At 41.1% G+C, this 13,837-nt stretch overlaps 1 protein-coding gene across 1 annotated transcript; it reads left to right on the top strand.

Annotated features, from left to right (window-relative positions):
- The first annotated feature begins 78 nt into the window (after positions 1-78).
- gcgrb (glucagon receptor b) lies at positions 79-13,613 on the top strand. Its single transcript, XM_079158776.1, has 13 exons — positions 79-140; positions 252-348; positions 462-569; positions 4,257-4,345; positions 4,793-4,899; positions 5,571-5,727; positions 6,422-6,581; positions 7,655-7,715; positions 7,928-7,997; positions 9,638-9,726; positions 9,818-9,962; positions 11,228-11,269; positions 11,620-13,613. Exons 1-13 carry the CDS (start codon positions 87-89, stop codon positions 12,040-12,042), a joined length of 1,602 nt encoding a protein of 533 aa, XP_079014902.1. The 5' UTR covers positions 79-86; the 3' UTR covers positions 12,043-13,613.
- Positions 13,614-13,837: the final 224 nt, after the last annotated feature.

Genomic DNA, 13,837 nt, shown 5'->3' on the forward strand with positions numbered 1-13,837 from the left:
GTGAGATAGGGGCGGGACCGCCTCATGTGTCGGGCCTCCTCTGTGTTCTGGTCCCCAACGACCCCCACCCTCCCAGCGTCAGTGGGATGTCCCAGGTGTGTCTCCTCTTGGCCTTGCTTATGCTCTGCAGCTGCACAAAGGTACGTCTCACGGCGTCTCTCTCTCTCTTTTGCACACACCCACACACAGAATGAGCTGTGTCTTTGATTGGCAGCTGTTACTGAAACTCAACATGAGGCTTCCTCCTGCAGGTCTCCTCTACTAACTCCCTGGAGCTTGTGAAGGAGCAGTGGAGCAGCTACAAGAACCAGTGCCTGGACTACCACAATGCCACGCCCCCCGCCACAGGTGAGCCCCTCTCCCCGCAGCTGGAGTGTGTCTTAAAGAGATGCATAGGAGAAATAAGCCTCACTTCCTGTAAGCCGAGAGCACACATTTCACAGATCTGCTCTCCACTGCAGGGCTGGTGTGTAATAGGACCTTCGACCTGTACGCCTGCTGGCCTGATGGACTCCCAGGAACCACTTTCAATGTCTCCTGCCCATGGTTCCTGCCATGGCACCGTAAAGGTATCAGTGCTCAGATAAGATCAGATAAACTTGATTATTCCCAAGGAAAATTGTCATGCAGCAGTTGCATTTCTAAGTGGGAAATACATGGAGTGCATTGAAGTAAAATCAGTGATTTGACCAGCAGAAATTCCCCTTTTCAAATAAGAGCTCCTCTTCAACACACACCTTCACGAGAAATACTGGATGTGAGAGTTTGTTTAACCTGCTACTATAGTCCTCGTTGAACTCGTTGAAGTCCTGACGTCAGAACATCTGAGAAATGCAAGTATACAGCGCCCATTCAGGTACAAGATGTTAGAGTGTTACAGACTAACGAGTTACAAGTGAACAAAATCATCAGCTCCTTAAAAAACTCCAAATGCAGAGATGCTTTTCAATTTGATAGCATGTTTGTGAAATCTCACAATGATATTTTAACTCCCCTCATTGCTCATTTAATTAACTTGTCTGTTAAACACAGCTCGTTCCCGGACGACTGGAAATTAAACCTATTTTTAAATCTGGAGACCGCCTTGAAGCCAGTAACTATAGACCGATGAGTATACTGCCAGTACTGTCAAAGATTGCAGAGAAAGTTGTCATTGAACAACTTACAACTTTTCTTAACACAAGCACTTGTGGTCTACATCGTATGCAGTTTGGCTTTAGAACAAATCATTCCACCGAAACTGCTGCCTTGCTCTTAATAGAGCAAATTAAATCAATGCTCGATAAAGCAGGAGTAGTTGGTGCTGTATTTTTAGATCTACGCAAAGCTTTTGATACAGTCAATCACGACGTGTTAATATCGAAACTCTCTACATTCAACTTTTCACCTAGAGCGCTGGCATGGATGTCTTCATATTTATCAAATAGGAAGCAATGTGTTCAAATTGGTGACGCACTGTCCAGCAACATGAAATGCACAATGGGTGTTCCACAAGGGTCAGTGTTAGCTCCCCTATTATTTAGTCTATATATTAATGATCTCCCTCAACAGTGTCATGATGCAGAACTGCAAATGTATGCGGATGACACTGTTGTATATACACATGCAAAAACAGCTGATTTAGCAGCTGCCAAGCTAACAATTGCGTTGGAAAGGATCACACACTGGCTCGATCAATCATGTCTGACTCTAAATGTAAATAAGACAAAAGGGATGTTTTTTTCCAAAACCATCAGACAACCTCCTGATGCTGACATTCTCATCGACGGAGAAAGGCTTGAAATAGTCACTGATTTTAAATATCTTGGTGTGATACTAGATCAAAATTTGACATTTAAGAAACATGTAAAAACCATCAAATACAACCTAGCAAATTTTAGACATATCAGACACTGTCTCTCTCTAAATGCGAGATATTAAGATATTTATGCATGCCATGATCCTTTCCCATATGTCCGACTGCATTACATGTTGGTGGCAGGCTGGTGAAACAGCCATAAGACCTCTCGAGTCATTATATAAGCAAACGATAAAAATTCTGGACAAAAGGCCGTTGCACTTTCACCATTGTAGGGTATTGGTGAAGCACAATCTACTGAGCTTTGACAATTTTAGATTGTTCTCAAATGTGTGCCTGGTCTATAGACTTCTAAACGGTTTGGCCCCTCCTCCACTCCGTCACTTTGTATACACTCGCTCAGTAACTTCCATTAGATCAGCAAGAATATCCTCTACACTAGATTGTAAAATACCATTTCGCCGCACTACTTGTGGACAATCGGCCTTCTCTGTTAAAGCAACACATCAGTGGAACACTTTGCCTGAAGGTGTGAGGAGCTGCAGCTCTATTAGCGCTTTTAAATCCAACTTAAAAAGTCTTTTAAAAGCTGCACAACACTGCACACACTGACCTCAATTCTTGTGGTCTTTCTGACTTGATTTTATTGACAAACATTAATTTTATATGTGCTATTTGTGTGTAGCGTTGTATTGGGTGTCTTGTATGTTCTTCATGGTATATCTTTGTATTTTGTCTTTTCCTTTTACTGTGTTATTGTCTTGTACTTGTTTGACCTGCCGAGGGACTGCAGATGCAAATTAGCTTAAGCTACAATCTGGTACAGTTCATCGAATGGTGACATTTATGTTTTAACTGTACATGGTCCCTTTTAAATATATATATATATATATATATATATATATATATATATATATATATATATATATATATATATATATATATATAATAACTTCAGAGAAAGAACTCTTCATTAAAGTCATTCTGTAAGGATTACAGATACTTGAACCCAAAAGCACAACTCGGAGACAAGAAATACAAGTTAGCTTTTTACTTGTTTTCAGGCAGGGTCAAAACCAGGAGGTCAGTCCGAACAGGCAAACAAATCCGATAAGGGGCAGGCAAAAATCCAAGGTCAAAAACAGGCAGACAGGGTCAGAACAGGCAGAACAAGAACAATATAAAGATACGCTGGAGAACTTGGCACTAACACACAAGACAATCTGGCAGGGAACAAGTGCAAGTGAGGGGACCTAAATAGAGAGGGCTAATGAGGGAATGGGCTGCAGGTGAGATGGGTGTGGAGGACCATGGTGAGGGGAATCAGAGGTGAATGGTAGGATCTGAAATGACAGGAGAGTTACTAAAACAAGCAGACAGGATGAAAACAAACTAATATGAAGGGGAATTCGTGACACATTCAGAGGAGTGAATTGAAAAGAATCTTTGCAATGACAACACACCTCACCATACTGTTCGTCCTTGTCATTCAGTGGGATGCAAGAAAGCAGAAATGTGTTGGATGAATGCTTCACTGAATAGCGTGTACAATAGTTTCAGAGAGTGAATGAAGCATGAATGAAGGCCACATAATCAGCTTTCACTCTACCTGAAAGTGTGTCTCCAGCTTGGAGCTTTCTGAGACAGTTTTGCTTGGTGTGCAGGCTTTTGTCTGAGCTAGATAATAATACATGCATTTTATAATAGCGTTAATTCATAGCAGCTCTTCCCATGTCGAATCAGTTATTTCTTGATGTTCAGGTTTCCTGCAGGTGGTTTGGACGCAGTGAATAGTTTTGAAAGTGAGCTCGTCTCTGCTATCTGTTGTGGACTAGCAGCCTCGTTCAGTGAATATCTTTTGATTTGTCAGACGAAATAAGACATTTGAAGATGTCCCCGTGGGATCTGAGACGCTGTGATGGACATCTTTCAATATGTTCTACGGCTGTACAGACAAAACGCTGAAGCAATTAATAAAGGGTTATTTCATGGGCGAAACCAGTTGCTAGGCAACCAGTGGAGAGTCCAGGAAATAACCCCCAACTTTTGTAGGACTACGGGTTAAATTATGGAGAAATTATGTGTTATTTGTGAGCTTTAGAGTTGCTGGTAGCTCAGCTTAGTTAACGGCCGCATGCTGTAGCTTCATATTTGCCATAGATTTGAGAGTGGTATCAATCTATTCATTAAGCTCTCTCCAAGAAAGTGAATAAGCATATTTCACTTTCATTCAAAGTCTGCTTCCAAGCTTTTTATGTAGCTTTAGTGAAAGACACTAATCTCTCAAAGGTGAAGAATGAACCTTAACGATCATCAAGATAATGTCACTAAATATTTATTGTTCTACAAACAAATGATTGCGTGGGGATGAAGCGACTTCTGAACAGTGGGGGGGGGGGGGGGGGGGGGTACACATGCCATCCTAATGTAAAATCTCATAATGTCTCTGTGTGAACAGTTCAGCAGGGTCTGGTCTACAGATTCTGCAATGAAGAGGGTCATTGGGCGCAAAAGAATACCAGCGAATGTGAGGACGACCCTGGTGAGGTGTGTGTACACAATACACCGTGTTTGTGTGTGTGTGTGTGTGTGTGTGTGTGTGTGTGTGTGTGTGTGTGTGTGTGTGTGTGTGTGTGTGTGTGTGTGTGTGTGTGTGTGTGTGTGTGTGTGTGTGTGTGTGTGTGTGGGCCAAGCCTGCCTTATGAGGTAACAGTTATAATGTGTGACGCTACTTGAACTGGCAGATGGTTTGACGATATTCTGACTCTGAATATCTTGACACTTTAACTGACTTAATAGGAAATTAGTCAGCGTGTGAAAACCCTCCCATCTGTTCAAATCCTCTTCAGGAACCTTTTTTTTTTTACATATTTTGTGCCAAATCTAAATTGCAGTGTGTGTGTGGGTGTGTGGAGGTGGATGGATTGGTGGGTGGGTGTGTATGATGGCAATGCATAGAAGCATCTGACTCTGTCTCTCCTGTTGGTTCTGCAGCAGCAGTATGGCCGCATCCTCAGTCAGTTACGGATCATGTATACAGTGGGCTACTCACTCTCCCTGGGAGCTCTGCTACTGGCCTTGGGAATCCTCATCACCTTCAGGTACGACATGTAGGAGGAGTAATCAGAGGAGTGAGCAGGAAATAGGTAGGTATGAAAAGAAAAAAGGAAAGGAATGAATCAATAAAGGGGGTGAAGGACAATGAGAAAAGGGAAAGAGAACAAAGGAAAGAAGAAAAGGTTGAAAGGAGAAACAATGGGAATAAAGAGGATGACAGATGGACAGAATACAAGAGGAACAACGCGATGAATGAAGTAAGGCAAAGTTATTAGAAATAAGGAAGACGGGAGGGAAGTATTAAAAAGTTTAAGGAAATTTTAGACTCATGGAAATAAATGGAGGGGGAAGAAAGACGGAAAAAAGAAAAGAAAGGAGGAATAGGAGGGAACAAGGAAGGCAGGAATAAAGAAAGGAAGAAGAAAAGAAGGGGGTGAGAGAGAATTAAGAACAGACAGAAAAAAGGAAGAGAAGAAGACGCAATGAATGAAAAGTGGGAAAAAAAGTAGGAAAAGTGAAGGATGGAACCAAGTAAGGAAAGAAGAGGGGATATGGAAAAAAACAAGGAAGCAAGGAGAGAATCAAGAAGGAACTAATTTAAAGAACAAAAGATGAGAGCAAATAATAAAGGATTGGGTAATTGAAGTCATGTTCCTGTGAATACAACAAATCAAAGTCAAAAGCCGTCACACACACTGTCACCCATGTGCATCAGGAAGCTCCACTGTATGAGGAACAACATCCACATGAACCTGTTTGCCTCCTTCATCTTGAAAGCCGTGTCCATCCTGGTCAAAGACGCCCTGCTGTCCCTCACACTGGACCCCAGGGGCAGCAATGACACCCGGACACAAGCCTGGGTCAACATACCGGTGAGACCAAACACACCTCGGCAGCCTCATCTTTGGTGTTCGTGTGCAGCTATTTAGCATCAGACAAATACATCACACTACTTCCTGTTACTATTCATGGAACATACATTGTAAATGCAAAATAGTGCTTGTACTGTAACTTCTTATAGTGCCGCTTAGCAGAAGGAGCTATTGTTTCAGATGATATTTGTTGAGCCCCTCCACCAGCAATTCATCTTCTGCGACAAATGTAATTTCCTAGAAATAAATCTTGTATCGGCTCATAAAGAAGGCGTCCATACTGAAATATTTGATTTTAGTGAAGAAGAGAAAATCAAGAAATGTCCACACATACTGAATTTCTTCCAGTTCCACTCGCTCCTTTCTTGCTACATTTACGCCGGAGGAATATACACTATATCTCATATAAAATGGGGAGAATGGCATTGTGGCGGCATCAGTCCACATGAAGTATAAGCAGGAGGCAGCTAAAACGTTCCTGTAAATGTGATTTTCTTCTTTTGAGCTCAGGCGCTTTCGTGTGAGAGTTCACGTGAAAGACAGCAGTCCTTGTCCTCTGAACTGCTGCCGTAAGCCTAGAGTTGAGCATTGTATTGTGCTGCGGTCACATTTTCGACTTTTGTACTATCGGAGAAGATGTTACCTTGGCTTATTGTTTGTATCCACACCACCCCCGTCCTGTGTCGTGTGTCAGGCTGTTACATGGTGCCGTGGTGCCATGGTGATGATGCAGTACAGCGTGATGGCCAACAACTATTGGCTGTTGGTGGAGGGCATCTACCTGCACAGCCTGCTAGTCATCACTGTGTTCAGCGAGAGGAAATACTTCTACATTTATCTGGCGATTGGCTGGGGTAAGGTCTTAACTCTGACACAGGGACTAATAATGCTGCTCCGGTTATTACAGAAGCTGTGTTTCTGCTCTTTTTCCGATTGACAAATATTGATCAATTTTCCGAGAAGGGTAAACAGGATTTTGACCCAAAAGCAGAGAGTTCAGATAGATCAGTTGTTGCAAACAGACTCAATCAAACAGTCTTCAGCAACAGGAAGTCAGTCATTTACCAGAATGGTTAACAGGTATGTAGATAGACCAATAAAAGAGCAGTTCTCAGGATGAGTCAGGTAACCCCTTGCTAAGCTCCCATATATCTAAAACATGATCATAGCAGACTGAAAGTGAACAGGTACATCTAAAAAAGTAAGTAGTTCTTTACCTCCTACTAATTGTAATAATATATTATTTAAAAAATCCTCAGGGCACAAAATACAAAAAGCAACCGTATGCCCCCGGGGCCGGCTTTGGTTTGTCATTTCCTGACCTGTTTTCTTTCAAACTAAATTCTCTAATTATCTCTAAATAAATGAAAACTTTATGATGTTCATAATAAGTTTTCAGCTTGCTATTCTGAGATGATAATTTCATTATATCGTTATCTTGAGAATTCAAACATTAAGTTCCGTGATTATGAAAGTCCTCCCCGAGCGGAGATAACAAATAACTGTCTTGCCACATTATGAACTGGATTGTCCAGTTGATGTTGGTGAGTCTTTGCAGCCCGACTGAATGTCCGAGGAACAGACCAGTTTCATGAACAGATTACAGGAAGACATTTTAATATTTAGAGACCTTTTAAGTCTTCATCTTGTCAGAGAAGAATAGAAATATTTGTCTTGAGATAAAGGGATTTTAAACTCATCATCATGAATATTGCTAAATAATACGGTAAAACCATGTCAGCCTGATAACTGGTTAAAAGAATAAATAAAGAGCAAACTGTAATTTGTGATACACATCAGTTGTGTGCTTTTGGAAGGAACGATCGTCCGGGAGCACAGGATGACACCGGTAAAAGTAGGACAGTCTCCATCTCTTTCACTCTCACAACGTGGTTCTCTGTTGACCTTCACATTCTGTCATTCTCAGGCGCACCGCTCATATTCGTGTTGCCGTGGATCACGATGAAATATCTGTATGAGAACGAGGAGTAAGCTGCTTTTCATAATATCTTTTCATAATAATGTTGCCACATCAAAAAGAAGGCAGTTTAGATGTAACAGATCGTGTAACTGAGAGTTGTGAGAGTTTATGCTGTAATGTACGAATATATGATGACCCTTTGGAGACAGTGAAAAGATCAGAAATACAATGATAACAACAATAGGTTACAATTTTAAATGTGTGTGTGTGTGTGTGTAGGTGCTGGGAGAGGAATATCAACATGGGATACTGGTGGATCATCCGTTCTCCTATAGTGTTTGCTTATCTGGTAAAACTGTCTTTATCTGTTTGTCTGGTATCCTCATATTCTCTGTCTGGCAGTTGAACAATGTGATGAAGGAAAGTCAAGCCTAGAGTGTGTTGGCATGTGATCGAGCTACTGATCCACATCCACACACACACACACACACACACACACAGCTGCTGACATTGTCCAACTATGCTTGTGTTTGGCTGTATGTGTGCTTCTTTGAAAGTATGTAGATCATGCAGTAGTTGGAAGGAGAGTTGGAGGAAAAATTGCTTCACTTAAGAATTACACCTCATTTCACAGTTTCCTGGCATCAATTTCTTTACACCAGTAAGATAATAATCTCTCCTCACTGAGTACTTTAGATTTTGAAGTGTCGCTACTAACTATTTTACGGAGTAATCGTCATGACATGACTCTTTGTCAGGCTCTTACTGGAGTGCACTTATGCAATAATATGACTTTATGATTATGATTAAATTCACTGATTCATTTACGAATAAAGCAAGAAAGAGTGATTGGGAGTAGACACTCCTATTTTAGTGAAAGGTTTTTTTCAATACAGTTTTTCTTGTACAGTGTGTGTTTTTGTTTTGTTTTATTTAACAGTTAATGGCCTGCGGAGAAAAAACAAGAAGGACATCTGTTTCTGTTGTCCTATGTTGTTCACCATGTCACAACCTCTCCGATTTATCCTGTGACATCGTGTTGGGGTCTAGAGGAATAGAAACACTGTTCATAGGTTCAACTGGTAACAGCTTCTTTATAGTGAAATTGTAATTTGACCTCAGAAACTGAAATCAAATTTGAAGATTGGAAGACTTAAATTGGATGATGAACATGTGTCGCTAGACTATTATTATTGTAATATAGCCTTGTTGGTCTTCTTGATGTGCACACCCTCACTCAGACACTCACACACACACACACACACACACACACTCACACACAAAAATAAGTTGTGTGTTTCCTGCCTCTAGTTCCCATAGAGACAAACAAGATTAAGGATGGACACACTTAGTGCACAGTAACAGTAGCAACCTTTGTGACCTCATGCAGAAGCGTACGTGGGCTCACACACACACGCTGCAATATGCAGAAACTCGTGTGTTTCCTGGACTGTGTAAATCACGCAGCTTGTGCTCTGTGGAAAAATTCTCTTTATCGTAATCTCTGAAATAGTTGCCGTACGGTTGTGTAACGTTATATGTCATCCTCCAGCAATCCCAAACACAAGCCTGCGGTTCAACTATTGTTCACACACACACACACTCACACACACACACACACACACACACACACACACATTCACACAAACACATCTGTCAGGACAACATATACACGTTACCAAATTTGGAGCGCTTTAACTTGAGTGCCGTAATAATTAATGTTCTCTGTCATTGAAAAGGGTCTGCACTTGATCACAGTGTGTGTGTGTGTGTGTGTGTGTGTGTGTGTGTGTGTGTGTGTGTGTGTGTGTGTGTGTGTGTGTGTGGTGTGTGAGTGTGTGTGTGTGTGTAAGACAGTTGAAATCCTTCAGAGCACAGACAGGAGACATTTCCAGGCGTCTCTGTCTCTCTTTTACACATTTAGTCATCAAAACATCTACAGAACATATTTGTTTGCATCATTTAACTTTCCCTGTCTTCTTATTTCAGATTAACTTCTTCATATTCATACGAATTATCAAAATCCTGATGTCGAAACTCAAAGCTCATCAGATGAGATACACTGACTACAAGTTCAGGTGAGTCTTACCTGAATATTGAATCTTGACTGTTACCTGCTGGAGCTGGTAAATGAGCAGTGGCTAACCTCTGTGGTTTCTTGTAATATAGATTAGCAAAGTCCACTCTGACTCTTATTCCTTTGCTCGGGATTCACGCCATCCTCTTCACCTTCGTCATCGACGAGTCCGTCCCTAAAGGCTCCATGCTGCGCCTCATTCGCCTCTTCTGTGACCTGCTGTTCAACTCTTTCCAGGTCAGAGCGTCACATACAACTGAACTCTCACTCATTCACACATACATCTTCAGACCAGATCAGAACATTAATGTTTCTCTGTTTTCTCACTTTTTTGTATCTTTTCTGAGCCATACAAGATCATTTATCAGCCTTTTGTTGTTTCTTTAATTGCATTCTATTTGATTAATCTTAATTACAAATATCCAACATTAAAGCTGGGGTAGGCAACTTTGGAGAAACCAGCAAGAGTAAACTACATTTTAGAAGTATCCAATCAAAACATCCCCAAAATCCCAGACCCTTTAGGCCTCTCTCCACATGAACGTGTACTGCCTAACTGCAGCTGGAGTCCACCAGCACCCCATTGCAGCCATCCGACTTGAGTCCCGATGCATTAAAACAGCGGTTGGAACAGAGACGACAACATCACAAGCTCTTATTTTCATTTTCTATTGTTGTCTAATGAGAGATGAGGACCAAAATACTGACTTACAGGATTTTACTTTTAATTGAAAGGAAACGGCTACAATGTGCAATAATCACATCTAATAAATAAAATATTATACAGTATATATAATATATAAATTTAAACTAAATAGCCCATAAAAATGTATTTGCTCATACGTAGCCATATAAACAAATCAATAAATAGATAGATTGTTGCCTATAAGTCAACATCCAAAAGTTTTTGACACTTTTTAATAGAGAATGAGTAATACATGGATTTGGAGAAAACCACAAATGTACAAATGACTGAATAGTATTAATATATAAAGGCATCATGTGGGGCTTTGTCTTGTAAACAAACAAAGTTCTGTTTACATCCAGTGTAACTCACCAAACGCATTGTGTGTATCATAGAGATTTAACAAATATGCTTTTTTTCCATCTGCATAAAACATGTGCAGAGCTGATTCTTTTGCACGATTAGAAACCTATGTGTTAACACCCTTGTTTATTTGCTAGCAGTCTTCTTCCCTGCCTTTGTTGGCGCAGTGCTGCATCACTGTCACGAGTAGATCGAGTACTTGTAGACCTGAATTAGTATATGTATATATATATTAGTATATATAGCAATATGGTATGGCTCTTTCATGTGTTTTCAATTCTTGACTTTTTGGATAACAATGGATTTCTATGACAAAAAGGCAAAAGTGATATCAGGGTATTTGTTGATAATAGTTCAAAGATTAAATATTCAGAGCTGTGCCCGGCTAAAAACATTAGTTTATTTTCAGGTATCTGACATGGCTGAAATGTTATAGCTCCGTCTTCTGTTTCAGGGCCTGCTGGTTGCCATTCTGTACTGCTTCGTCAACAAAGAGGTGAGACAGATGTGCTTTCATGTAAAGCACAACCTTAATTTAATCTCTGCTCTTGCTGCAGTTCCTTCCTTTCCCTTTTGTAGAGACGATAAATTAGACATTATTCATCATCAGTGTTTCTGTCTCCAGCCTTTATCTGCCCTCTTATATCTCTCAAAGCTCCACCTTTGTTCAAGCTCCACTTTATTCTTTTGTCTACGAAGTGGGACAACATCGTCCATCTATAATCTCCAAACTTTTAAATGTCCATCTAATGAAGTGCTCAGTGTCTTATTTAATCTTCATCACAAATCTTTGCGTGTCTGTCCTCTGTCTGCTGTCTCTCTCTCTGCGGTCCCATCGTCCCCCAGGTGCAGTCAGAGATACTGAAAAAGTGGAAGCGGTGGAAGCTGGGTAAGGACATCGATGAGGAGTATCGCCACACCCACAGCCACACGCCGCACCTCAAGAGCGGCAGCATCGGCACCGGTAATCTACCCTATCTCCATGAAAACAACGCCAGCGACCCTGGTGGTGACTCGCCTCGCCTCAACGAAGCGGACAGAGAACCCTCGTGCCTCGCCGCACCTGAGGAGAACCGCCGACTCGTCGTCTGCTACAGCAATGGGGCGGGGAAAGGCGGGCCCGCCAATAGCAGGCACACCCTGCAGTTCTCTTTCCTGCCACACCGAGGCGCCGGCAGTCACGTGAGCACTGCCACAGAGGACGTGTGTCTGGAGGAGAGGGCGCAGTGTGGCACATACCCTCTGGAAGGAGAGGAGACTAATGTCTGAGGACGACCTGCTCTGAGGCCGAAAACTCTCACCGATTGTGCTTATCGGTGTTTCAGATCAGTGTTCATCATGCGCCAACAAGACAGCCTGAGCGGGAAGAGAACGAAGAAGTAACCCACGCAGATCAGGATCTTTGAACCTGCCCAGCTGCAAATTCATATTTATTGATTTTGGGACGTTAAGTGAAAAAGCACTTTTTTGACTTGAGACATTAGGAATGCAAAAAAAAAAAGAAAAAAGAAACTTTAGTGGTGTCCAGGGTGATTACGTGAGTGTGTGTGTGTGTGTGTGTGTGTGTGTGTGTGTGTGTGTGTGTGTGTGTGTGTGTGTGTGTGTGTGTGTGTGTGTGTGTGTGTTGTCTGTGTTTGTGGAGGACTGCTTTTTCGACACCAACCCTGCTCACACCTTTCCATATGTAGCCTCCCGCTGGTGTCGTTGTGAGTCACACTGGTGCTTTGTGGTGCACTCCTAAAAGGAAACTCTCAAAAGTGTCAATTTTATTTTATTTTAATTTTTGCACACATGAAACTGAATGTGGACTTGAGCATGCGTGACTCATGTCTTGTTCATCAGGATTGAAGGCAGAACTGAGAGACCACTGACTCGCACGGTTCATGCTGAGGTATAGAGGACGGTATCCTCTTCAGAGAGACTGTAATGTGTAAGTTATTCGGGTTTTAAATGGACAAAGCCAAACAGGAAATAATAATATACCACGATTCTACATCAAATCCACTATTTCATGCACATTCCTTCACTACCAGTTTTATCTATAATTCGCTTCGGCTTCTTTCAACAGCTTCTCCTGACTGAATGTATGTGAACAATGGAGAAATATTGGTGAAACAGTATTTAAGTGTATATATGTAAATAGAAATATGCCAACAGCACCTGCATTTATCCAGCGAGGAGACTTTAATTTAATTCTTGATTTCTCTTCCTTGACACGCATTTAGTAAATTGGATGAAAAGCAATTTGGCAATTGTGATATTTGGTGTTTCATGTGAACTTATTAAGTACCTCCAGGTCACCAATCACCGTCCTTCTTCAATCTGCTCCAATCATGTCCATACAGCCTCACATTGTTTCAGTCATGCAGTATTCTGGAGGAAAACACAGAACAAGAAGAAGTCCTTTTATGTGCCAGGAAGGTTTTTAGTTTCATGATATAATGAGTGAATATGTTTTGTTGAAAAGAGCACCATATTAACAACAGAGGAGCCACCTGATTATTGATTATTGTTTTTCTTCTACGGATCGGATCAGGGCTCATATGTCATGACTCTGAAAACAAAATGTGCCACACAGAACCACTTTTATAATCTTGGATTTAGAAAATTCACAAACTAAAACAAGGATCGGTGTTTTAAAACATGATTCAGTTCAGAAACGGGCTGGATTCAGTTGTTGGTAGGTTTACAAATATGACTGATTTCAGTCGCCGGAGAACGAACTAGGATTTCCACAAAGGTATTAATGATGAACTTCTTGATCAAAGATTGTAAACAAATATTCAGTTTGGTGTGCAAGAGAGAGCACTGTACTCTGTAAATATTGATAAAACTATTATAAAGACAAGGACGGGGCGTGGAGGGATGTGTATACTGTGTTTTTGCTTGCAGTCCAGGTGACTCAAAAATTAGAATAAACTTGACAAATTATCTTGAGAAAAGACACAAAACGTGATTGTACCTGTGCTTTTATTTAAAATGTTGCAATTTCCAGAATGGGCCCAAAGCAAACAATGTCATGAAAGAAAGCAAAAAGTTTTTTATAAAAGCTAAATGTTTGCAT

Source organism: Pholis gunnellus, assembly GCF_910591455.1.
Source record: "Pholis gunnellus genome assembly, chromosome: 5".
Lineage (NCBI taxonomy): Eukaryota > Metazoa > Chordata > Actinopteri > Perciformes > Pholidae > Pholis > Pholis gunnellus.